The sequence below is a fragment of the Canis lupus genome, chromosome 26 (assembly GCF_011100685.1).
Source record: "Canis lupus familiaris isolate Mischka breed German Shepherd chromosome 26, alternate assembly UU_Cfam_GSD_1.0, whole genome shotgun sequence".
Lineage (NCBI taxonomy): Eukaryota > Metazoa > Chordata > Mammalia > Carnivora > Canidae > Canis > Canis lupus.
This window is the reverse complement of record NC_049247.1, coordinates 10,121,154-10,146,338: the sequence shown is the minus strand read 5'-3', so window position 1 is coordinate 10,146,338 and position 25,185 is coordinate 10,121,154. Positions and strand designations below refer to the sequence as shown.

The 25,185-nt window shown below is 41.6% G+C and overlaps 1 protein-coding gene across 7 annotated transcripts in view; it reads left to right on the top strand.

The window, feature by feature from the left end:
- The window catches only part of HECTD4 (HECT domain E3 ubiquitin protein ligase 4), a 188,882-nt gene that overhangs the window by 132,778 nt on the left and 30,919 nt on the right, over positions 1–25,185 (top strand). For all 7 annotated transcript variants that reach the window (XM_038575137.1, XM_038575138.1, XM_038575139.1 and 4 more), the window contains 13 exons: positions 97–266; positions 1,208–1,323; positions 8,513–8,616; positions 10,413–10,574; positions 10,682–10,830; positions 11,114–11,193; positions 13,516–13,679; positions 14,323–14,560; positions 15,349–15,485; positions 15,907–16,033; positions 19,670–19,807; positions 21,368–21,504; positions 24,210–24,370. In XM_038575137.1, the coding sequence (XP_038431065.1) occupies positions 97–266; positions 1,208–1,323; positions 8,513–8,616; positions 10,413–10,574; positions 10,682–10,830; positions 11,114–11,193; positions 13,516–13,679; positions 14,323–14,560; positions 15,349–15,485; positions 15,907–16,033; positions 19,670–19,807; positions 21,368–21,504; positions 24,210–24,370 (1,883 nt within the window). The remainder of the gene's footprint in view (positions 1–96; positions 267–1,207; positions 1,324–8,512; positions 8,617–10,412; positions 10,575–10,681; positions 10,831–11,113; positions 11,194–13,515; positions 13,680–14,322; positions 14,561–15,348; positions 15,486–15,906; positions 16,034–19,669; positions 19,808–21,367; positions 21,505–24,209; positions 24,371–25,185) is intronic.

Sequence of the window (25,185 nt, the reverse complement as noted above, 5' to 3'; positions counted from 1 at the left end):
ATTTTGAGAATTAACTCCAGATAATAACACCCTCATTTCTTAAAAACTAACTACTTGAATTTGACTTTTTGCCATGCCCCCCCCCATCACCATCAGGCACTGCCTCTTCATAAACTGTCCATTACTGAGAAGGTAGTACAGGCAGTCCAGTCCATGTTGCTTCCTCAGGAGGGAAGTCTCTCTATTCATACCTCACTTCCTGCAACAGGAGATGGGTCAGCTCCTGTGATGGCAGTCGTTCGGCTCCTGGCTGAAATAAGAACAAGGTGAGCACCCCCCAGAAATCCCCTAAGGCTGAGGTGGTACAGGCCAGAGAGGCAGGGGTCCTTGCTGGGCCCCTCCACTCCTGATTTAGTGTGTCCACAGTATGAAGTTCATGCCAAGCTGAGAACAGAGACTGTTCTCTTGTGCTGTGTTTACTACATTTTTGTTATATTCCCCAATTTCTGCAAGTTTTGTTGCATTGTGTAATTTCTGCACTTTGAAACAGTTTAGCTATTCCCCCCAAAATAATAAGCAAGCAGTCAAAAAGTGATCTATCATACACAAGGCTCCCACTGCTTTGCTTTGGTAAAAGCACTTTGTTCTATTCCAGTGGACCTCTCTGCCACTTTACCTTGTTCAAGTGGTTCAGGCTACATTAATATACATCTGATCTATCACTTTTCAAACTGAAAAGGAGAAAACTAGGGAATGCCCTCAGGTGTTGGTGTCAAAAGGAAAAAAAGCATTTTCTTGCGAATACATTTATTTACCACAGTAACAAGTTTCTCTTTTGGCAATGGGACTTCTTAGAAAGTTTGAATACGTGTTATGAATTAGGTAAGAGATCAGCATACAGATTTTCTAAGTGTCTGGGTTCTTATTCCCAGAGCACTAATGTTGCCCATGGAGCACAGTTTAGGAAATGTTTTTTAAGAGATAATGCTAATTTCTCACCTGGCACTTTGTATCTGCATTTAGTAGAGATGGCAACCATTTACCCCTCTTCTTGTCCATGCACTGTCAGCAGTTACTCTGGGGGAAAAGAACAGTTACTTATGCTTCCATACAAATCTAGTTCAGAAAAAAAAAAACAAGAGGAATGAGGAGTTTAAACCTTTTTTGTAAGTTAGGGAACAAAATTGATTAAAATGTTCTTCATAGTTAACTTTTTAGAGAATGAACGTTGATGATTTTGAAATATTATAAATCTTTTAACATTAAGAGCATGCCTGGTCATGGCCCAGCTTTTAGAAGACAGCTTATTCTGTGAAGAATTCATACAACAGTGTCCAGCAGCTGTTGAAGTGCTCAACCTAGTGGCCCAGGAATGCAGTGCTGGTAAGTACCTGTGGCTCTCCTTACTGCTCTAAGTGTTGTCAGCACATTTCCAGTTTGATAATGGAATGCTAACATTTATATACACATACACACACATGTGTCAAATAGCTGAGCTCTGCAGATAGCAGTTATCACAACTTTTATCCCAGATCTAGAAATGTAAATAGCTTTTAGTACATACGAAGTAGGAAATCGGCATTTTTCAATTTAATTGATGACCGTGTCAGCGTGTTTTCTTTCTTCCATTCATATTAATTCATTGCATTAATTTCTCTGTTAGAACTGTTTATGGGGACACCTGGGTGGCTCAGTTGCTGAGCATCTGCCTTTGGCTCAGGGTGTGATCCTGGGATCCTGGATCAAGTCCCGCATCGGGGTCCCTATGGGGAGCCTGCTTCTCCCTCTACCTATGTCTCTGCGTCTCTCTCTCTCTCTCTCTCTGTCTCTCATGAATAAGTAAATAAATCTTAAAAAAACTATTTATGAACCCTTAGGATTGCAGATACTGTCTGACTCTTGTCATTGTCGACATTTGAATTCACAGTCCGGAGTTTGCACTAACATCCATCCCTGTTTGTGTATGTGTGTGTATCTATATATGTGTGTTAATGGAAAAGTTTAAACACAAAAATAGGGAGACTAGAATAGTGAAGCCTCAGGCTCAATAGTTAACTCATGGTCAATCTTGTTTCATCTATGCTGTACCCCCTCCTGGATTATTTTTAAGCAAATTCTTAAATATTATTTTACCTAAAGATTTTTTAGTATGTGTCTCTGAAAAATAAGGACTCTTAAAAAAACTGCAATACCATGATCACATCTGAAAAATTAACAATTCTTTAATATTAACTGTCTTGTCAGCATGCAACTTTCTGATTTTCTCATAAAGTCATACTTGTTTTTGTATTTGTTTATGTAAATTGGGATTCAAATAAAATTCTTACATTGTAATTTCATTGCTGTCTTTTCATTTTATTTTAAAATATAGATTCCCCTCGTTATGTTTTTTGCCTTGCAATTTATTTTTTGAAGGGTTTCTTATAGTCTGGATTTTGCTGATTGTATCTCTATGGTGTCATTTATTGTATCTCTCAATCTTTAGATTTCCTGTAAATTGCTAGTTGGCCTGGGTATTTTTAAGTGAAAATTTATGCTTTGTCTCCAAGGATATAATTGGACTCTAAATGAAATTGTTCAGAGTTAAATTAGCATCTTCCAGTACTCTTGTGTTAGCATTTTCATGAAGCTGTAAGGAATAAATGAATATTCTTTAACTTCCTTAATGGTTTTAGTGTTATCCTTTGTGTGGGGGGTGAGGTCATTTTTATTATCCATATTATTTACTATTTCTCATGCCATTTGCTTTTTCAGTCACTCCCTAATCTCTTCTCTGTCCTTTAGTTTTTGTTCTTTTTCACATGGCACCAATTTCTTTTGGTTGGTCTTTGCTTTGGGTCTTAATTCTATATGTGTCTTACTCCTTAAATCTCCCTCCTCTTTTAAGGGTAGCACTGTGGAACCAGTGGCTGGTAATAAAGCTCAGAGAGATCCTGAGCATAGAGAATAAGAACAGAAGAAAAGGAATTTGCTAGGCTTCTCAGGGGAAATTATTTGTGACTAAATGTTTGCCCATAATTCAGCTTTGTACTTGTGGTTGGGCCTTCGTTTCCTGCCTCTGCTTTTTCTTGTTCTTGGCCTACATGGCATTGTAAGACTTACATGACTGATTTTTAGCCAGCATGTACTTGCTTGATTGATTGCTTGCTTTTCTATAGGACTCTGAGTATCCTTTTATACAGTTTCTCAAATAAGGGAGTCTTAAACTGTGGAATTAACTTTTGTACTTAATGTACAAGCTAGGAATCATAGTAATTTGGAGCAGTGGCCTCAGATGGCTTTAATAATAACCCACCTAACCCATTTTCTCTAATGGAAGAGAACTCTGTGGTCATAAGAGTTGGATAGAAATGTGTGGGAAGTGTTTATTAATTGCCATAAAAGAGAAGACTGTGAGTTTATACACACAAATTTATATCCTAAAATAGTGTCTTATGTCAAGTTTAATAGTCACTTTCATAATTCACTTATGAAGTTACCAGAAAGAGCTCTGACATTTAAGGTATATATCAGAGTTTGCCGGCTTCTCAGTCCTTTACCTGTGATGAATCAACAAACCCTGCATCGGGGTTACTTTCTAACATGATGGTGGATTCTTAGAGCCCACAAGAGAGTCCTGGACTGTGCTTAGAAGAAATCCTGTTTAATAAATGATTCAAGGTGATGGGTGGAAGAGAAAGAGTTCTTTGATCTTTATTTTTGAATATATAAAGACTTTTACTTTCATGTATGAAAATGTCACGAAATTTACAGGTAATAATAAATTTTTTATTCTTTAAAATGCGGAAAAAAATTCAATGATTTCTTCCATTATTTGACTTCCTCTGGGATAAATTAAGCAGAAGTCTTGGCCATTTTAATGTTGACTTACTCCTATCTCAATATTATAGTTTCTCTAATCCAGGGAAAAGAATACCTAATTCCATTTGGCCTGGGAAGATAGCACTACATCACAGAGCTTTTCCCTATGAGAAATGTTTCTGTGAAGGTCACTGGATCCCTTGGTTGAAATAGCATAAGAAAAAGATTTTAATACTGAAGAAAAGACATGTAGAAACAAAACAAAACAAAAAAATTCCCAACTGTATTTTTTATAGAAGCCAGAACCTGTCTAGTCCAGCTGTTTTTTGTTTTTTTCCTACTCCCTACTTTCTAAATATTCATATTCCCTGAGCCAGAGAGGTTCTTCTCAAACTTGGAAAATTCACAAGTATCCCTCGGAAGCATGTTTAAAATGCTTTCCAAGCTCCCCCCAAAAGTCAGAATATTCAGTTGAAAGTAGGCCTGGGCAGTTGTGCTAGGAGGGGCCCAGACCTCACTCGAAGAAACTGCTCTAAGCTTTGTTGACCCACCTTCTTTGCTTGTCTCTCCCTAGTGCTTTCCATGCTTCTGTTATGGGCAGTCTCTCTCTTGCTAGTCAAGCCTCTTGGCTCTGTAGCTCTTAGGATTACCAGCCTCACGAATACTCCACATTTAAAACCAGAGTCATTATTTCCTCTGGAGTCAGTTCTCCTTTCTGACCTCTCTGTTTTAGGTCATACTCAGACTATTTCTGACTCTCAGATACTGAGTTAAATATGACAGGCACATCCTTCCTATCCTTACACATCCAGCCATTTGCCATGTTCTAATCTCCCTTTGAAATGCTTCTGAAATGTATCCCTTTTCTACTCATTTCCACTACCAGCTTCCTAAGTCAGGTGCCTTTTCTCTCGTATTTAAACATCTACATTATGCTCCAAACTTTTCCTTCCTGTACCTTGTCTTTCCACATTGTCATCACTGTTGGCTTCCTGAAACCCTGCTTTGAGAGACTGTCAGGTGCATGAAGCTATCACTGAGATGCTGCCTTTCCTAAGCATCCTTACTCCTGTGGAGTTGTCATTTACAGACTGGAATGAGTTCACAGCCAGTTATGGCTGTTAATTGTTGCTCTGGCCAGAGTACAGTCAGTTTTGCCTTTCCTTAATTGGAAGTATAGGAACTTTTTCTCTCACCCTAGATCCTGTAAAATCTCCTCTTGTGTTAAGCCTGCTCATGTCAGATATGCTTCACTTCTGCCAGATAGCCCCCATTCTAACCCTAACAATTGCTTTTCCCTTATTTGATATGATTCTAGCCAATCCCACTGAAATATCTCCGTGACATTGGTTACTGCTTGATGGAAAGGACATTGTTGTACATGTTACCCACTGGGTCATTGGATCATCCAGTATTCTATGTATAAATTCTCTTGGAATAAGCTTTTTTTAAAAAAAATATTTTATTTATTAGAGAGAGAGAGAGAAAAAGAATGCAAGCATAAGCAGGGGGAGAGGCAACTAGGGGAGAAGCAGGCTTCCCAAGGAGCAGGGAGCCTGATTCAGGGCTCGATCCCAGGACCAGAGATCATGACCTGACCTGAAGGCAGACGCTTTACCAACTGAGCCGCCCAGGGTCCCCTCACTTTGAGTCCGTTTTATATTTTCCTCCTCTTTCCTGTTGGCTTCTAATCCATATCCTTGGATTATATTAGTTGTCTAGGTGTCTGTAGGTGTAGGTGTGGTATAAGTCAATAAATTTCTCAATATCCTAAACAAACTCTGTGCTTTACTTTTATTGAACTATATTTTATTTTTCCTAAGACCTTTTTCACATAGTATGTGAATTCAGGTATAATTCACATACCATAAAATTTACCATTTTAAAGTACACACTTTGGGTTTTAGTATATTCACAGAGTTATGCAATCATTACCACTATATATTTCCAGAACTTTTTCATCATTCCAACCAGAAACTCAGTACCAATTAAACATTAACTCCCCATTATCCTTCCCTCAGCTTCTGGGAACCTCTAATCTACTTTCTCTCTGGATTTACATATCCTGGGTATTTCATATCAACAGAATCCTGCAATAGTTGTCCTATTTTGTCTGGCTTCTACTTAACATAATGTTTTCAAGGTTCATCCATGTTATAACATGGGTCAGTACTTCCCATAACCATGTTATGGTTGCATATGATTCCCTTGTGTGCATAAACTGCATTTTGTTTATTGATGAATTTATTTATTTGTTTATTTTAAAGATTTTATTCATTTATTCATGAGAGACACAGAGAGAGATGCAGAGATACAGACAGAGGGAGAAGCAGGCTCCATGAAGGGAGCCTAACATGAGACTCAATCCTGGGACTCCAGGATCACACCCTGGGCCAAAGGCAGACGCTCAAACCACTGACCCACCCAGGCATCCCTATTGATGAATTTATTGATACTTGTTTGTGCTTTTTGGCTATTACCAATAATGGTGCTGTTAATATGCATATATAAGCACTTATGTGGACAAATGTTTTCAGTTCTCTTGGGCATATGTAGGAGTGGCATTGCTGGGTCATATAGTAATCCTGTGTTTAAATTTTGAGGAACTGCTTGCTTTTTTGAAAAACTGTTTTCCACAGCAGCTGCACCATTTTACACTGCAACCAGCAGTGAATGGGGGTCCTATTTATTCCACATCCTCATCAGCACTAGTGTTGTCTTTTTGATTATAGTTATCCTAGTAGGTAGGAAGTAGTATTTCATTGTGGTTTTGATTTGTGTTTTCCTAATGACTAATGATGTTGAGCATACATTCATGTACTTATTGGTCGTTTATCTTCTTTGGAGAGATGTCTATTTGAATCCCTTGCCCATTTTAATTGGGTTGTCATCTTATTGTTATAAGAGTTCTAGGGTGCCTACGTGGCTCAGTCAGTTAAGTGTCTGCCTTTGATTCAGGTAGTGATCTCAGGGTGCTGGGATCGAGCCCCATGTTTGGCTCCCTACTCAGTGGAGTCTGTTTCTCCCTCTCCTTCTGCCCCTCCTCCCACTCATGTGCGTGTTTTTTCTTGCTCTCTCCCTCAAATAAAGAAAATTTTTAAAAAATTATAAGAGTTCTTTATTTTTTAAAAAAATTTATTTATTCATTCATTCGTGCACATGTGAGCAGGAGGAGGGATGGAGGAAGAGAGAATGAGAGTTGGACGCTTAACTGACTAAGCTACCCAAGCACCCCAATTGTAAGAGTTCTTTGTAATTTTAGCTATACTAGTCCCTGATTGGGTAGTACATAAATCTTTTCTCCCATTCTGTGGGTTGTGTTTTCTTCTTTTTTTTGCGGGGGGGGGGGGGGGGTTGTGTTTTCACTTCCTCAGTAGTGCCCTTTGAAATACAAACCTGTTTCATTTTGGTGAAGTCCAATTTATCTGTTTTTTCTTTTGTTGTTTTTACTTTTGGTGTCATATCTTAAACCATGGCATAATCCGAAGTCATGAAAATTTACACCATTATTCTAAAAGCTTTATAGTTTTAGCTGTAACATTTTTTCAGGTCACTGATCCATTTTGAGTTAATTTTTGTGTGTTGATTGAGGTACTGCCAAGACCCCTGACTCTTGACTCTCCTAGACCATTGCTCATATTGCCAAACTACCTGGAGTTCCCTTCCTTCTCTGCTTATTGAAACCCTACCTTTTCTAAGATCTAATTCAAGTCTGTTTTTATGAAGCCTTCCTGGGTCCTGGAATGAAGTCGTCACCTGCTCCTCTATGCCTATGTTTGTGCTTGGATCCTATCTAAGAGACCCGTACTGCAGCCTTGTACCACATTCTTTCTTTCTCTTTTTCTTTTTCGTTTTCGTTTTCGTTTTCATTTTTTTTTTTTTAAGATTTTATTTATTCATGAGAGACACAGAGAGAGGGAAGCAGAGGCACAGGCAGAGGGAGAAGCTCCCTGCAAGGAGTCCGATATGAAACTCGATCCCGGGACCGCAGGATCATGCCCTGAGCCAAAGACAGACTCTCAACTGCTGAGCCACCCAGTCGTCCTTAATGTTCTTTTTTGTACACGTGAATGCATGTACACATCTCATCTGTCCTCCCAGAATAGGAGCTCATGTATCTTTGTATTCTCCAGCATCTAGCACTGTACCTTTCTTAGGAGATGTTAAATAGATAGTTTTAAAAAATCAGTTTCAATGATGAGAATAATAGCTTCCATTTATTTTATTTTATTTTTTTTAATTTTTATTTATTTATGATAGTCACAGAGAGAGAGAGAGAGGCAGAGACACAGGCAGAGGGAGAAGCAGGCTCCATGCACCGGGAGCCCGACGTGGGATTCGATCCCGGGTCTCCAGGATCGCGCCCTGAGCCAAAGGCAGGCGCCAAACCGCTGCGCCACCCAGGGATCCCTAGCTTCCATTTATTGAGTGTTCGCCCTGTGCCAGGGACTTAGCCAAAAGCTCCACTTGTGTTACTTCATTTCATATTCAGGACCTTGAACAGGTGCTATTGTTACTCTCATAAGTGAGATGGTAAATATTGAGTAAGGAAGCCAGATTCTAAATCCAGGCAACCCCACTTCAGAACTCATGCACTTGACCACATTGCTGTGCTGCTATGTGTAGTAGACATACCTCAATCTGTTTGTTTTTGGTAAGAATTTGAATACTCTCTGAAGCAATTTATTGCTTTGACGCTCCTCAAGAAGAGCTGGAGCTCTCTTGGGGCTTTTGGGACTTATTTTCACTTGTTTGATGTATCCCCTCCCAGGGGAGCGACTGGCAGTTGTGGAGGTGCAGTGTGAACGGCTGCGAATGCTCTACCGTGACTGTGCTCGGCCGCCACCACCTCCGCTGCAGGCTGACCGGAGACAGGTGAGCCCCATGCCGTGCGTACCACTGCCTGCCCATTTGCAGCATGCTGTATTAGAGAATGCCAAGTGGCACCTTAGTAACTAGCGTGAGCATTTGCAAATCCATTTGGAGGTACACACCCTGATGACATGCTATTATCTTTGAATGTCAGAGTACATTGATTTGACATTCTGAATAATGAATGATGACAACAAAGGAGCAGAACTCATTCATTTGTAAATAATTTCTTACTCTATCAATAACGGAAAAGAACTTTCAGAATTTTAGATCTGTAGTCCATCTTATAATGATACGTGTATGAATAGAGACTGAGAGGTGATTAAAAAGCAAAGGTGGCAAAGTGTTCAGAATTGGCACCTCTGTGAATGTTCTTAGCAGCTTATTTGTAATAACCAAAAAGTGGAAACAACCTAAATGTTTATAACCTGACAAATAAATTCATAAAATAGGGTGTATCCCCATAAAATGGAATGTTATTCAGCCTTAAAAAGTGAGGAAGTAGTGATCCATGTGACAATATGGATAAACCCTGAAATTATGCTAAGTGAAAGAAGCCAGTCACAAAAGACCACATATTATGGAATGTCACTTACTTGAAGTGTCTAAAACAGGCAGATCTAGCGACAGGAAGCTGATGGGTGGTTGCCAGGGACTGCAGGGGTACGGGGGATGAGGAGTGACTGCTTAAGGGGTAGATGCTTAAGGGGGACAAAAACACTCTAAAACTTTACAGTGGTGTTGGTCGCACAATTCTTCATATACAAAAACCATTGAATTATACATTTTAAATGGGTGTGTGTTATGTGATTTGTATCTCAAAAGCTCAGTACCTTTAGTTGAGAGTGTATAAAAATTGCCATTTTCTTACAGTTTTTCTGTAGGTTTGAAACTTTCAAAATAAAAAATTAAAATTATATGAGACAAAATGTCACCTGAAGTCTCAACATCTCCATTTAGCATTGTTAGTGTGTCAGTGAGCTGGATCACCTGTACTTTTTCCATGACAACGGATCTCTGTTTTGCATCTAGCTACTCTGCCTCCATAGATGATGAATGCCTTTCCATGTTGACCAATAGAAATTTCATGGTCCAGTGTACACTTGAGCCTCAGTTTCCCCACTTAGGCTTTCCTTGATGCCCATTTGTGTCATCTCCCATTCCCACCATAGCAGTGATGGATGTCCTTGGAGCTAATCATCACATGGATCTTTCAGTCCTTTGGATAAAAACGAAATTAATGGGCTAAAAAAATATGCTTTTATTGACAGAGAAGCATGAACCTTATGATTAGATTTATTAAAATTACATAAGTGAAAAAAATGAAGCAATTAAGTTAAAAAATGAAATGTAATATTACTCTTTCTTGATGTCGAGCTGAATAGTAAGTCACAGGAATATAAATTCTGCCCACTGATGGGTCTGAAACGTGGCCTCTAATTACACAGCCAGGATGAGGGGCTGAGGGCCCATGCTGCATGTGTGTAAGGAGGAGAGCTGTAGGAATTGAACCTCATTTGTCATCACACAAGTTAAGTGATGTCCTAAAGGAAAACTAAAAATGGCATTATAAGCTTAGGAGGAGAATAGAGGTAAGTATCAGAATGATTGGTTCTAGAGAGCAATGCTGGGCCTAGAGACTGCCTTTTTAAAAATAAAGTTTACTTTGGAAATACAAGGTATGTTCTTAAATAAAAGATGTACCTATTTTATAATACCACTAGATAAAAATTTTTCGAGACTGTAAAGAGATTAGTGTTTGCAGTTGTATTGAACAAGGCACTTTCTCCCCATTGTAGCCCAAAGAGATCACTTGGAGCCCCTCGCGAGTGTTCCCGCCTGTCCGAGCCTGCATGTTCTCATCGCATCTTACTTCTGTCACCTTCCTGGCTGACCCCAGCGCTGGGGGTGGTCTTCCCCGGGGCACATTTATCTATGCCACCTCGCCACTGCCAGTTCAGGTAAGAAATCACAGTCTCTTGCCTCTTTCCTTCGTCTTTGAAAGATGAAGCAAGTTCTAAGGGCCCGAGAGGAGCCCTCTGATTGCCCACTTCTGGTGTTTCCTCAGGCCCCATCTTTTTACTGGGAAATTGAAATTGTTTCCTATGGAGATACTGATGATGACACTGGACCAATAGTCTCCTTTGGCTTTGCCACAGAAGCAGAGAAACGAGATGGGGCTTGGACCAATCCAGTGGGCACTTGTCTTTTCCATAAGTAAGTGGCTACTATTGCTGTTACTACCAAAAAAAAAAAAAAAAAAAAAAAAAAGATAGTGGGGGTGGGTGTTCTAATGCTAAAATAATATTATTATAATCTCAATCTCCAAAGATGTATAAAACACCAGTTGGAAATATATTCAAATTTAGACAAAGAGAACGGCTCTTAGGATTCCTCTTCTAATTACTCTGGTGCTGCTGAAGCTCTCAGGCCTGTTCACTACTTAACTGCCTCTGTGTCAGTCAGTCAGCCTTGTCTTTGACTTTGCTTTTTTTCATAGCAATGGCCGAGCTGTGCACTACAATGGCTCCAGTTTATTACAGTGGAAGAGCGTGCGCTTGGACGTGACTCTCTCTCCTGGTGAGTGCAGTGGGAGCTTTTTTTTTTTTACCCTATGTATTTGTTGTTTCCACATTTTGTCTAAATATGTTAAAAGTAAAGAAACTTAGCAACTGGAAATGGGCAATTTGTCTTCTAGTGAAAGCCAAGTAGGTCACTGCTGTCTGCTAGTTTACACCAAACCACTCCTTTCGTGAGGACCTTATCATTGAGAACCCTTCAATTGGTAGGGTAGGAGTCACATTTGCTTTCATTCCTCCCTCATTAGAAAAACCTGAGATTTTGCTTCTTTGAAGTTTAGCCTTCTGTCAACTTTTCATTGATGAGCAAATAAATAGATTCCAAAAAGGGGGAAAAATAAAAGAGGAGCTCTCCCACTTGCCCTGAGGCACTCATAGAATGTGTTATGTAGCTGATGTATTGTGGACTTGGTTCTTGGGAGCCTAAATATCTGGTCCTGCTTCAACAAATTTGCCCAGAAGTTTCAGTCACAGAGATCATCAATTCAATTAAGACAACAACAACAGTAAAAATTCTTTTCCCTTTCCTTTTTAGCCTCCATATAAGTATCTTGCTCTGTGTAGACAAATTAGGATCAGTCCTACCTGTTCCACCAGAGGAGCAGGATGTAGGTATTGTCCTCTTGCTGTTAGAAACCCCCAGACATGTTGGCTACTTATTTTCAGATAGTACATCTTAGCGTCGTCTCTGATGAAGCAGATATTGTTCTGTGTGATGGGTGGTCTGGGCTGCCCAGACAGGCCATAATAATTCACCCTGTCCATCAGGTAACCTCACACAGCCAGCTGGGATCATTTTGCCATCACTTAGGAAGCTGCTTGTTAACATTGCACCTTTTAGGGAGTGTAGTGTTTTCAGTTATGGTCAAGTTATGACTTAGAGATAATTTCCTGGCAGTTACTTCTCTTTCACTTCCTGGAGAACTTGGACATTTCAGCTGAGTACTTAAGTGTTTTAGGCACAAAGTGTTTTGGGGGAACACATGGCAACCATAGACAGAGTTTTTATGTGTTGCCCTCATTTGTTGTGTTTGATCACATTTTGTTGTTTGAGAAAGTCTGAGACTGGACCACAAGCAAACACGCCACCCTCTTCCTAGAGAAATGTGTCTGGGTAGGAATCAAGAACTCATTTTTTACAACTGAATGTCAACCTCTGTACCAACACTTCTGGTGTCTTCATCAGCAGATACTTGCTGGGAATCTCCTGTGTGCTGGATACTTTCCTGGGCCCTGGAGATGCCATGGGCATAGTGACATAAATAGTGACAAGTCTTCAGCCTTTGGGAAGCCCATCCTAGTGGTATCTGAAGCATAGGAAACTCTATAATCAAAAGCAGAATCGTAGAACTTCATGCACTTTCTGGAGAGTTCACAATAAGAGACTAATTATAGGGCTACCTATGCAAGCAGCGTGCCTGAAGCAGCCAGTGTGTGACTGCTGATGTGGTAGACATGCCCCTCTTGGTCTCTGAGCTACTACGCCCTCTTCAGTTGCCTCATATGAAAGCAGCTTGTCTTGTCTTAGCTTCTCACAAAAATGCCTTAGATACATAAAAGTAGCAGGGGGGACATAATGTGATTTAACAATGTACCTCTAGCTTATGTTGTGGGTTGGGTTTTATATTATTAAAACCATTTATAAATCTTCTGCAAACTTACTGAGAAAATACTGCCTTTTTACCTTTTAAAATAAGTAATTTTTAATAAGTAATAAGTAATTTTAATAAGTAATTTTACCTTAAAATAAGTAATTTTACATGTGTCAAAGAGAAAAACTTGTATTTCTCTATTTTTTAAAAAAATCCTACCCATTGTTTTCCCTTTCTGTCTTGGCTTCCAGGAAAATAAAGGCTAAATTTAATGTGTAATTGTGGTAACTGGCTTAGACACTAGGTATTTTCTTCTTTTTTCTCTTTTTTAAGCATTTTTAAGTTTATTTATTCATGAGCGACACAAAGAGAGAGAGGCAGAGGCACAGCCAGAGGGAGAAGCAGGCTCCATGCAGGGAGCCTGATGTGGGACTTGATCCCGGATCCCAGGATCACGCCCTGAGCTGAAGGCAGACGTTCAACCGCTGAGCCACCCAGGCGTCCCTAGGCATTTTCTTCTGAATAGTTTGACTTCTCTTTTTAAAATTATTTCTTTTGTATTTATACTCAAGTACAATACATAACTTCATATCTTTTTCAGGATGTAAATAATGGCAAAAATAAAGAGGGTCAGGGATATGTGGCTCCATCACACTGGTTGCAGTTTGGAAGTTTATTTAGTAATCAGTAAATGAGAAAACAAAATGTTTCCTTCCTGTTCTCTGCCATAGGTGACGTGGCAGGAATTGGCTGGGAGAGAAGCGAGGGGACCCCACCTCCTCCAGGGCAGCCAGCCAAGGGCCGAGTGTACTTCACATACTGCGGGCAGCGTCTGTCTCCATATCTTGAAGACGTCTCTGGTGGGATGTGGCCTGTGGTTCACATTCAGAAGAAGGTAGGTTATCTTACTGGGAAGGAAAACAAATTCTCCTTAGTAATTTGGATAATGCTTAACCATGCTGGGGAGGGCAGTCTACTCAACTGAATCCACCATTCAAATGCTGATCTCACCTGGAGGCACTGTTCCAGACACACCCCATAATGTTTAGTCTGGTATCCTGTGGCTAAACTGACAATAAAATTAAGCTTCTCAGTATGATTGCAAACCATAGACTTTATGGAAACAGATCTGACCCATGTCCCCATTACCTTGAAGAAGCAATGCTTGAGCCAGGTCTAGACTATTAACTGGTCTCAACTTGGCAAAATTGGAGAAGAATGTCCTCAGTGAAGGGAGCAGCTTGTGTGGTGGCATCAGGCAGAAAGGAACAGTGTTACAAATAGGAAAGGTCACTGTCCGAGTAGCAAAGGGTTGGGAGAGTGAGATGGAGGGGAGGGGAGGCGGGCTGGCCTGTGCAGAGCTCTGTCTCAGCACCAGGGCTCTCAGTTAACATGAGCCACTCTGCCTTGTTCCAATGCTTTCCCAGAGCTGGGGCCTTCTTCTGGTTTGATGTTGAATAACATTCACCTTGGAGTGTTAAATAAATGAATAAACAAACCTAGCCCCTCTCAAATCCTTTACTTGATTACCTTCCCAGAACACCAAGACTCACGCTAACTTTGGCTCCCGCCCATTCGCCTATGCTGAAGGGCAGGCCCACCGTAACGCCGCCGACCTGTGCACCGATCTGGCAGAAGAGATCAGCGCTAATTTTGAGGCGCTGCCCTTTGCCATGGCATCCGATAGTGACAACGACGCCGGCACCAGCATTGCATCAGACCCGGGCACTCATGGGCCACCTTGCCGCATTGCTGCTGTGGCTACTGCTCAGCAACGTAAGCCGCCTCCTCGCAGGGCCCCACTGCTTCCTGGGAATGCAGATGCTGCTAATTCAGAAGGCCATCCAACTTAGGCATACTGTAGTGCCCATGACTGTGGAGTAATGGGCCTGGTGCAAAGAAATTGGGGAGCAGAAGTGTGGCAGAGCAGAAAGTGCATTCCCCACATACAGGAAGCCTGCCATTACTCAGTGCGAGCAAAATATTGCCACACGGAAATGCAAGCCTGAAAGACCATCGCTTTTTATAAGATAGCTAAAAACCTCAGAATTTTATATGAAATCTTCTGTTTTTAAAATATTAATTTTTAAAATTATTTTAAAACTGAGGTCATTAAAAAAAAACCTGAGGTCATGAAAGAATAACGAAACACTAATTGTGGAATCTAGGTGGTAGGTATTAGGTATGCACTAAAAAAGCTTTCCTGATTATTTGAAAAATTTCATAATTGAATAAAACCAAGCTTCCTAAACTAAAGGCGTGTGCAGACTTTAACTGGCCCTTGGGATATTGGTTTGCAAACGGTTCTAAGACTCTGTCTGCTTCTTTATCCTGATGAAGAACTTTTCCTAATTCTTCTCTGAATTAAATGAATCATATCCATAAAAAGGACTTTAGGTTTCAGGAGAATGATACATGATTGTTATCACATGGCTCTGCGCTTCAAAATCCTTCAAAGTGCTAGGAGTCTTTCACACAAATAGATTCTGGTCTAAGGGGGAGAAGTTCATGATTTTCCTGGCCTTCTCTTGCCTAGAATTCACTGTCACTGTGCTTTGTTGCAGAATATGACAGTGACACTTCCTGTCATTACAAAGTAGAACTCAGCTATGAGAATTTCATAACCTCGGGCCCAGACCCCCACCCACCTCCCATCGCAGACGACGAAAGTGATGACGAGGACGATGACGATGTCCCCCAGGTATGAGGTCCACAGTGCTTGCACAGCTCCCTGGTGACAGGGACGAGCCCACCAGGAATGATTTTGATCTGAGGGTGCAAAGCTGGAGTGGTTACACTTCTAGTTATAGTCACTGTGTTTGAATGGTAGCTCTGGAGCATTCATCTTTCAAACCACATATCAGTAGCAATATCTTCTGGACTCTTCTTCCTGGTACTGATCTGAGTGTGGGAGAAATGCAGTACCTTTAGTGATTCAGCAGGAAGGTTGGGGGCTGTGTGGAGTGCTTCTTTAGCTTTAGAGGGAAAGAAAGGGCTTGCTAGTCTGGCTATTGCCTGCCCTGATATCTGAGGATGTGTTTCTGAGAACTATAGGTCAGAGAAGGGCTGCCGACCACACAAAGCACTCCTTCTCTGTTCATGCATTTGCCTTCTCCTTCCAGGAGGACCACTACGCCCTGCTGGTGAAAGCATGGGAGACCAAGGTGTTTCCTACTATCCGAAGACGCTTCCGCAATGAGGCAGAACGGAAATCGGGCCTGGACCAGATAAAGGGTGCTTTACAACTAGGTCTGGTGCTTTACACTTTTCTTGGGAGCTACTTCATAACTTGAAGAGCTATGCTTATATTGAAACTCAAATGTAAATCAGAAAAGAAGGGCTCCCCTAGAGTCAGGCCAGACCTAGCCGTGTCCTTTACTTTTCAGTAAAAGCCAGGCTTTTACTGAACTCTGTGGTCTTCAGCTTTCATTGCCAGACTTTTGCTTGTCAACCTAACTCCATGTTTGGGTTGATGGGCTGCTGAAATGGTTGTACTGCAACCACTGGAAAGTTGAATGGCCTGATGGTTAAATAATTTGGGCTCTCAAGTCACAGCTATGCTACTTACTGTCTGTATGACCTGAGGACAGTTACTTAACCTTTCTGGTCTTTACTAGCCTTTAAAATGGAATCAGTGTTGGTGACCGCCTTATATGGGTATGAAAAATAAGTACTTTCATACAGGTAAAGGTCCTAGGAACAGTGCCTGGCACATAGTAGTGTTCAGTTAATATAGTTCTAGATGCCACCATGATAACAGTGATGGTGGGATTTTTTTCTTTCACTAGCATGATTCCTCTAGCAAAGAATAATGCAAAGTTTGACCCCAGATGGTGGACTGTTAGTGGGGTTTTTGTTGTTGTTTGTTTGTTTTTTTAAGATTTTCTTTATTTGAGAGAGAGAGAAAGAGAGCATGAGCAGATAGAAGGAGAAATAGACTCCCTGCTGAGCAGGGAGCCTGATGTGGGGCTTAATCCCAGGACCCCAGGATCATGACCTGAGCCAAAGGCAGACACTTAACCAACTGAGCCACCTAGGCCCCCTTGTTAGTGAGTCTTGAGTGCAGGCAGCTGATTTCTGTTTTGAGGATTTTCCTCATCTTGTGAAAATACCTACTTTTCTTCCCTCGACATGGTGTTCTCAGGGATGGTATAAGAAGTTTCATTTTTGTCCTGTCAGCAGCATTGCTCCTCTTTTAGCTTGTTTGGAGATTAGGACCAATAAAGAGCAAAGCCCCCACATGACCTTTGTTTTTTGGCCAATTTATATTGAGTCCCAGATTTCCAGAATTACTTTTTTTCCCATGTTGGCACCAGGACTTGATCAGTATGTGTAAAGCTGGTTTTTATTTACTTATTTCCTTTCATGCTGTCTCTCCCCAAAGCTAAGACCTATGATAGTGGAATGGTCTTGTTTAAACTTAACCTTGTTTAATCCTAACCACGTCACACCTCCTATGACATGGTGGGATTGCTTCCTGCTTTTATCAGATTCTGGGTTCAGCTGCCAGTCCAATTCTGGGGCAGATCATTAGTAATTCTCCTTTACTCAGTTTGAGGCAGAGGGAGCAACATTAGGAAGTCCCTTGGCAGGAGTGCACTTGGGTGGTTGGGCGACCAGCAAAAAAGCCAAGCAGGTGTAGCTGAATAGGAGAGCATGAGGGAAAGGCAGCAGGACACGAGGCAAGGGGCAGGGACAAGCATTGGGTACATGAGGACTTTGGATTTTATTCTCTGCAAGATGGGAAGCCACTGGGAGGTGGTAAACAAAGGAGCAACATAATTCAGTGTAGTAGATCCCAGAGAATAAAAGAGAATTTGCTCTTCCCCATTTGTTTTCAACATCAGAGCTGAAATGCCCTTATGTGGTTTGTCAGAGTGCAGAACCAATCTTCTCTCATGCAGAAATGACTCTCACTTAATACGTGTAATGCCAGATGCACTGCCTCGAAGCACCTATGCAGCATTGATTTCAGTGTTGGGAGGGCTTCAATTCAGTGGCATCTCTTCAGCCATCCATTCATCCACTTACCCATCCCTGCAGTCAGCAAGCACCTCCCAGGTGTCAGGCCCCTGGCTAGGGAAACATTCAGTGATCAACAGCAGATGGCGTGTGATCGGGGTTGTGCAGTACATCGAGAGGCCACAGCGTATGTAGCTAGGCCAGCCTGATCTAGTGTGGCTTCTTTGGCAACCTGCTATTTAAGTGAATATCTGGAGATAACTTAGTGACAGCTGGCTTACACTCAGAACAGTGAAGCGCCCAGGGGACTAGTGCCTCTTAGTACTTTGGAGAGAGTCAGAAAGGGGATAAAATTTACAGTGTGCAGATGGAAAGCTCTTGAGTATGATCACTGTTTGCTATGCCTTCATTTTGACATCAGTTCTGCTTCAATTTGGATTTCTTTTCATGTATCTTTTGATGCCAGAGCCACCCTCAATGTCTATGGCCAAGTGTGCCTTCTCCTCCTTTGCTCCCAGTTCAATTATGGGAAGGTATAGACAGCACAGCAGGAAATCTGATCATCCAAAAGTGGCCCCTGGGCCAGAGGCAGACTGATGATTCACCCAGAAGCGCCTCCTACCCCTGAGGTGGCCTCTTGCCAAGGCATTCTCTCAGGATCCGTCTGTGTACTATGACTAGTCATATGAACTATATTAATTTAAGCACAAAGCATTTACCTTTTGAATATAGTCTCCTTCAATATAGCAGTGGCAGAGGTGAAAAAGAGGTGGTGGGTGGCTCGTGGTCCCCAAAGAGCCACCTTGGTGAGGTGGATCAACCTCCTGTTGTCAGGTCCCCTAGGAAGGCTAATGAAACTGCCCCTGTGCTGAGTGTGCTTGAACTCGGCAATCTCCTCATGCTCCTGTATTCCTGCTAAGGAGACAGCAGAGAATTTTTTTCTCCTCTCCCCAATTCCTTTGGAAAATGTTGCAAAGATGCTTTTTCCATCATCTTCCAGTTTCAGGCCACATTTCTGGTCTGTTCTGACAGTTCTTTCTCTAGGCATCCTTGTATGATTAGCAGCTCTCTCCTCCTAAAGTATGCTTCGAAAATCACCACGCCTTCTCCCTCCAGCAAGGCTGGCAAATGAAGGAGTGGGAGACCAGTGTGAGGAAGATCAGCCCGTGCGAGTGTACCTGTGGCCACACCCATGTCTGCTCCCAGGCTTCCCAAGCCAAGTGAGAGCCTAGGCAGTGCTGGCAGATGGAGACGCTGCTTCCCATGTCTCTGTACACCCCACAGTGCCCTCTCCTCAGGGCTTTGGACATTCTTTGACTGCATTTATTAATGAATAGTGGTAGTTGCTGGTGAACTCAATGATGTGTTCTCTCCCTGGGAAGGAAGAACATGGCAGATTCTGGTACTGAGTAGGGGAAGTTGGTGGAGCTCTGTCTGAAGCAGCAGATGTTTGCTGTAAAAAGTCACACAGTACAAAAATGTACAAAGTAAGAAGCAGCCTTTCCCTCACTTCTTACTCTCCACTTGTCCTCTACTTGGTTCTTTTGACTCAACTGAAATGATTACATAATAATGTCCCATGATTTTTAGCCATTCTGTATTGATGAGTACCTTCATTATTTCCATTTTGGGATTTCTCCACAGTGCTGCAAAGAGTGTTCTTATATCTTTATACACTTATATCTTTACACACTCATGCTTGTGTTTCTATAGGAGAAGTTTGAGCACTTCCTACAAGTAGGGCATTGAGTGTGTTAAACTTGCTAGATGCCCCATAATTACCTTCCCCAAAAAGCTATGTACTCCCATGGCTGGTGTTTGAGAGATTCTCTTATATTTTCTTTCTCATTATGACTCAGTGTTATGGCTGATCCAAAGACCTTGTACTCTTCGGAGAGTTACCAGCCTGGTTATGTTTTTTAGGCATGGTGGACATTGCCCGACAGACAGTTGAATTTCTCTACGAGGAGAATGGTGGCATCCCAAGAGACCTGTATCTTCCTACCATTGAAGACATTAAAGATGAAGCGAACAAGTTCACAATTGATAAAGTTCGAAAAGGTTCTGCTTACCCTCTTACTTCATCTGTGAAGCTTCCTATGGGATGAGAAGTTGGGTTTTCACTTGAGTGTGAGCAGAGCAACTGCTAGCTCCTATGGGCTGACTCTCCTTTTTCGGAGTGACAGGACCTCTCACAGCCTCTCCTCTGTGAGGCCCTAAAGCTTCCTGTTGGTCTGGCCTCTGGTGGCCTCCTGTACATTCCCCGAACTCCCTAGCATGCACAGAGTGAGACAGGCACCTGTGCAGAGGGAGAAGTGGAGCATGGGTGGAGGCTTCCAGATAGGCCTACCAGCCTTAGTCATGGCTGCTGAGCTATAATCATGAATGTGTGACTGCACTCTACTTTTTAGAATTTTAATAGAACACATTTATTCTTTTGATTAAAAATCTATTGTGTATTTTGAGGAAATGAAAACACAGAAAAGCACAAAAAAGAAAAATGGAAACCACTCATTATTAGACTTTCACAAAAATATGAGAATGTCAGGAACAGAGGAATATATATTTTCTTTCTCTTTTTTAGATATGATTTACATTTTACATTTCGATATAATCTACACTTACCATGAAATTCACCCTTTCAAAGTATACAATTCAGTTTTTAGTATATTCTTAAAGTTGTACAGCCACCAAACCATTGCGTCTAATTCCAGGACACTTTCAGCCTCCAAAAAGAAATCCTATACCCCCATCATTTCCTGTTTCTCCTTCCCTTGAGCCTCATTAATTTACTTTTTGTAGATACAGGTTTGCCTCTTCTGGACATTTCCTATAGATGGAATCATACAACATGTGGTTTTTTTTGTGTCTGGCCTCTTTCATATAGCACAGTTTTTCAAAGTTCATCCACGTTGTAGCATGTGTTAGTACTTTATTCCTTTTTATGGCAAAATAATATTCCATTGTGTGGATAATACCCCATTTTTTTAATCCACTCATCAAATGATGAACACTTGGGTTGTTTCTAACTGTTGGCTACAGAAGTAATGCTGCTCTGAACATTTGTGTTCAGGTTTTTGTGCAGACATGTGTTTTCATTTCTCTTGGGTAGATATGTAGGAGTGGGATTGCTGGGTCCTATGATAAGTTGAACTTCTTAAGGAACTGCCAGAGGATTTTCCAAAGTGACTGCACCATTTTACATTCCCACTAGAAATATACAAGGCTTCCAGTTTCTCCACATCCTTGCCAACACTTAATACGGCCTATAGTTTAGATTATAGCCATCCTAGTGGATGTGAAGTAGTGTCTCATTGTGGCTTGGTCTTCTGTCTCTCTAATAACATGGAATATCTTTTCATCTGTATCTTCATTTTCCTTTGGAGAAATGTTTATTTGAATTCCTTGTCAATTTTTTAGTTGGCTTATTTATTTTTTATTATAGTAATTCTTACAACATTTAGTTGTATGATCTTCAAGACTGAGCTTTATACCTTTTTAGTTACAACTAAACTAAGATATTGTTAGATGCTATAGAGCTATTTTCAGCCCTAAAATACAGGGTCCCAAAATAATAATGGTACTTGCTTCTGAAAAACCTTCTCCCTCTGCCCTCCTCAGGTCTCACCGTAGTAACCCGCTCTCCAGACAGCAACAATGTAGCCAGCAGTACAGTGGGAACTGCTCTGCCAAAATTCGCCATCCGGGGGATGCTAAAAACCTTTGGGCTTCATGGAGTTGTCTTAGATGTTGATTCAGTGAGTAAACAACCTTTTATATACATGGAAACTTTCATGCCCAGATGCCATGTGCCTTAAAAAACAATCATGCTGGGGTGCCCGGTTGGCTTAGTTGGATAAGTGTCTGCTTTCAGTTCAGGTCATGATCCCAGGGTATTGGGATTGAGGCCCAATCCAGCTCCCTGCTCAGCGTGGTTTGCTTGTCCCTGTCCCTCTGCCCCTGCCCCCACCCATGCTTGTGGACCCATGCTCTCTCCCTCTCTCAAATTTAAAAAAAAAAAAAAAGTTTTAAAAAACTCATAATCATGCGGATGGATTCCTCCTCAGACTAGGGATGAGGGAAGTGAGCTGAATGCTCACACCAGATGGCTCACCTGAGGTTTTCTCATGGGCCCAGATCAGGGCTGATGATAAGCTCTTTTTTTAAAATTAATTAATTAATTAATTAATTTATGATAGTCACACACACACACACAGAGAGAGAGAGAGAGAGGCAGAGACATAGGCAGAGGGAGAAGCAGGCTTCATCAGCGGGAGCCCGACGTGGGGTTCAATCCCGGGTCTCCAGGATGGTGCCCTGGGCCAAAGGCAGGCGCCAAACCGCTGCGCCACCCAGGGATTCCCTGATGATAAGCTCTTAATGCTCAGTGCTGTCAGCCCCTTCAGACCACGCTGCCTCTGCCATCATTTTGTCAGCCATGTTCAAACTGTCCCTACCTTCTACCCACCCAAGTCCCGGGGACATTCTCCCATGGTCCTTAATAAATGGATCATCTGTCTTTGTCACGACTGTTACAGACACAAGTCAAAGAAATAGTTTTTTAATTTTGATCATACCATCTCACTGGTTCTTTCAGCCTCCGTTTCCCAGTATGCAACATGAGTGTATTAAACCCATGGGCTTCTCAGCAGGGATAGGGACCGTGAGTGGGGAAGAAGGAACAGAAGATGAGTGTTGGGAAAGCCAAAGCTTTCTTTTGAAAACAGTGTCCTGTGTGAAAGTGATGACTGCGATCGAAAGATCGCATGCACATGCTGGCATTTGAGATGTTTCCCATGCAAGAAAAACTGATAACACATAGTTCAAGCCTAAGAGTCTCTGATGAAAAAGGATCTATCACCACGTAGATAAGCTAGAATCTAGATAGAGGGACTCCTGGCTGGCTCAGTGGTTAAGCATCTGTCTTTGGCTCAGGTTGTGATACTGGGGTCCTGGGATCAGGTCCCACATTGGGCTCCCCACAGGGAGCCTGCTTCTCCCTCTGCCTGTGTCTCTATCTCTGTGTGGGTGTATCTCATGAATAAATAAATAAAATCTTTACAAATAAAAAAAAAAAGGAAAAGAAAGAATCTAGATAGAGATACAGAAATAGGTAATGTTAGGTACCATTAATGTTTTGAAATGGGAAGTTTACATTATTACTGACTCTATTTTACCCGAACTTAATTACAAATCATTATCATTAAATTTTTTAAAGATGTATTTATTTGAGAGAGAGCACACATGAGCAGCAGGAAGAAGAAGAGGGAGAGGGAGAGAATCTCAAGCAGACTATTTGCTGAGCACAGAGCACGACATGGAGCTCAATTAATGACCCTGAGATCATGAACCTGAGCCAGAACCAAGAGTCAGCACTCAACCAACTGAGCCACCCAGGCGCCCCCAGAATTATTAAATATTTAGAGAGGCTATTGACTGGTGGTTTACTAAGGTAAAGGTCCAAGTAGGAAATTCCATCAGTAATACTATTAATCTCCCACTGCCTTCTGATACAACCTTCTGATTCTAGTTGTCAGAAAATATATAACCGACTGTGTTTTTCAGCAGTTGGAAATATGTGCAAGTATAAATTAGAAAAATAAAAATTTTGTTAAAATAATAATTCTGTTATTTCTCAAGTAGAGTCTTTTTTGTTTTAATAATAATCCCTAAACAAAACCTACATTCGTATTTGAATCCAAAGCTTATATGCATGAGTTTACTTTTTATTTTCGTGCAATGAAATAGAGCTATCAGATTCTCTGCTTTTCCAAAATTATTATTTTTTAAAAGATTTATTTATTTGAGAAGAGAGCATGAGTGGGGGGGGGGGCACCTAGGAGGGAAGGAGGAAGAGCAAGAGAGAAAAGCAGACTCCCCACTAAGCACAGAACTCCACACGGAGCTCAATCCCACGACTCTGAGATCATGATCCAAGCCCAAATCATGAGTTGGATGCCCAGCCACTGAGCCACCCAGGTGCCCCATGCTTTTACAGAATTATCAACATAAAACCAACATAAAATAATATGCACCAAATTATTGAAATATAACACTGTTGTCTTTAAATTTCTTTTTTTTATTAGAGTCGGGGGGGAGGGCCAGAGGGAAAGAGAATCTTAAGCAGGCTCCATACCCACCGCGGAGCCAATGAAGGCTCAATCCCACAGCCCTGAGATCATGACCTGAGCCAAAACTGGAGGCAGACACTTAACCAGCTGAGCCACCCAGGGATCCCTGTGTTTAAATTTGTAATTCGTGATTATATACCAGTTGAAATTTGAAAACCAGTATGAAAAAACTAAACACGCTGTTAATACTAACCAGATGTCTTTGACCTTTTAGAGACTCAGTGACATGAAACTAATACTTATTACTGTAATCTATATATGTATTTTAAAACTTGAGGGGGAAAAGTCAGTGCTCAAAAAAATCAAACAGGCCTTTCCTTTAACTGTTGTAGGTAAACGAATTGGTGCAGGTAGAAACATACCTCCGAAGTGAAGGTGTACTGGTCCGATACTGGTATCCCATTGATATGCTGGAAAGGCCCCCAGCAGGCTACCGAAGAACGGCCACCAATGGGCTGGTCACACTCGACAATACCAACCTTCAAATACACAGGTAGAATTAAGCCCTTTTTTCTACTGGATCACAGAAATTCACTTATCATATTTTACCACAAGAACCTTTCATCATAAATAAGCTTTTCCTTCAAAGCTAAGAGAAAGAGAGAAGGAAGCTTGTGACAGCAAAATTGCAGGAGTTGGGAAGAAATGTTGTAGGATCTGGTGTTAACCTGGACTATGCCACAGGCACTCAGCTGTGAGCCGGCAGCAGGGGCAGGGAGGGGATGGTATTGAGGAGTAGCTGGAGATTGGAAGAATGTGGAAAGGTTATCAAGAGCAAAGCCAGCCCAGTAGAGAGAACTAAGAGGATGTCCAGGCCCCACATGAGCAGCCAGCTCATTTGTCCGTTAAGCTAGCCAGGTGTTTTCTTTCTGAATGCATGCACTGTGCCTAGCACTGGGTGGAGGTCACCAAGGAAACATGGGCTTGCCCTCAGTAAGTTGTCTCTCTCTGCTAATTCAAACCTTCTATGGCTTTCCATTTCCCCTGGAGTAGAATCCAAACCATTAACCTGGCTCACAAAACCCATACAAGGGCCCCAAAGTCTCTGCTGTTCCATGTACTCTGTCAGCAGTGCTAGCCTTTTGGGGTGTCTCAGACACACTTGTGTCCTCCACAGTGTCTCTACATGTGCTCTTCCCTCAGTCTGGGGTGCTTTGCCTAGAACTTTGCGTGGCCGTCTCTTTCTTGTCATTCGGATCTCAGTATGTCGCCTTTCCAAAGAGGCTTTGCCTCACTATCTAAAGTAAACATGAAGTCACATGTTGTCAAAGCACTGCATCTTACTTCCTTTCCAGGACCTGATGTTTT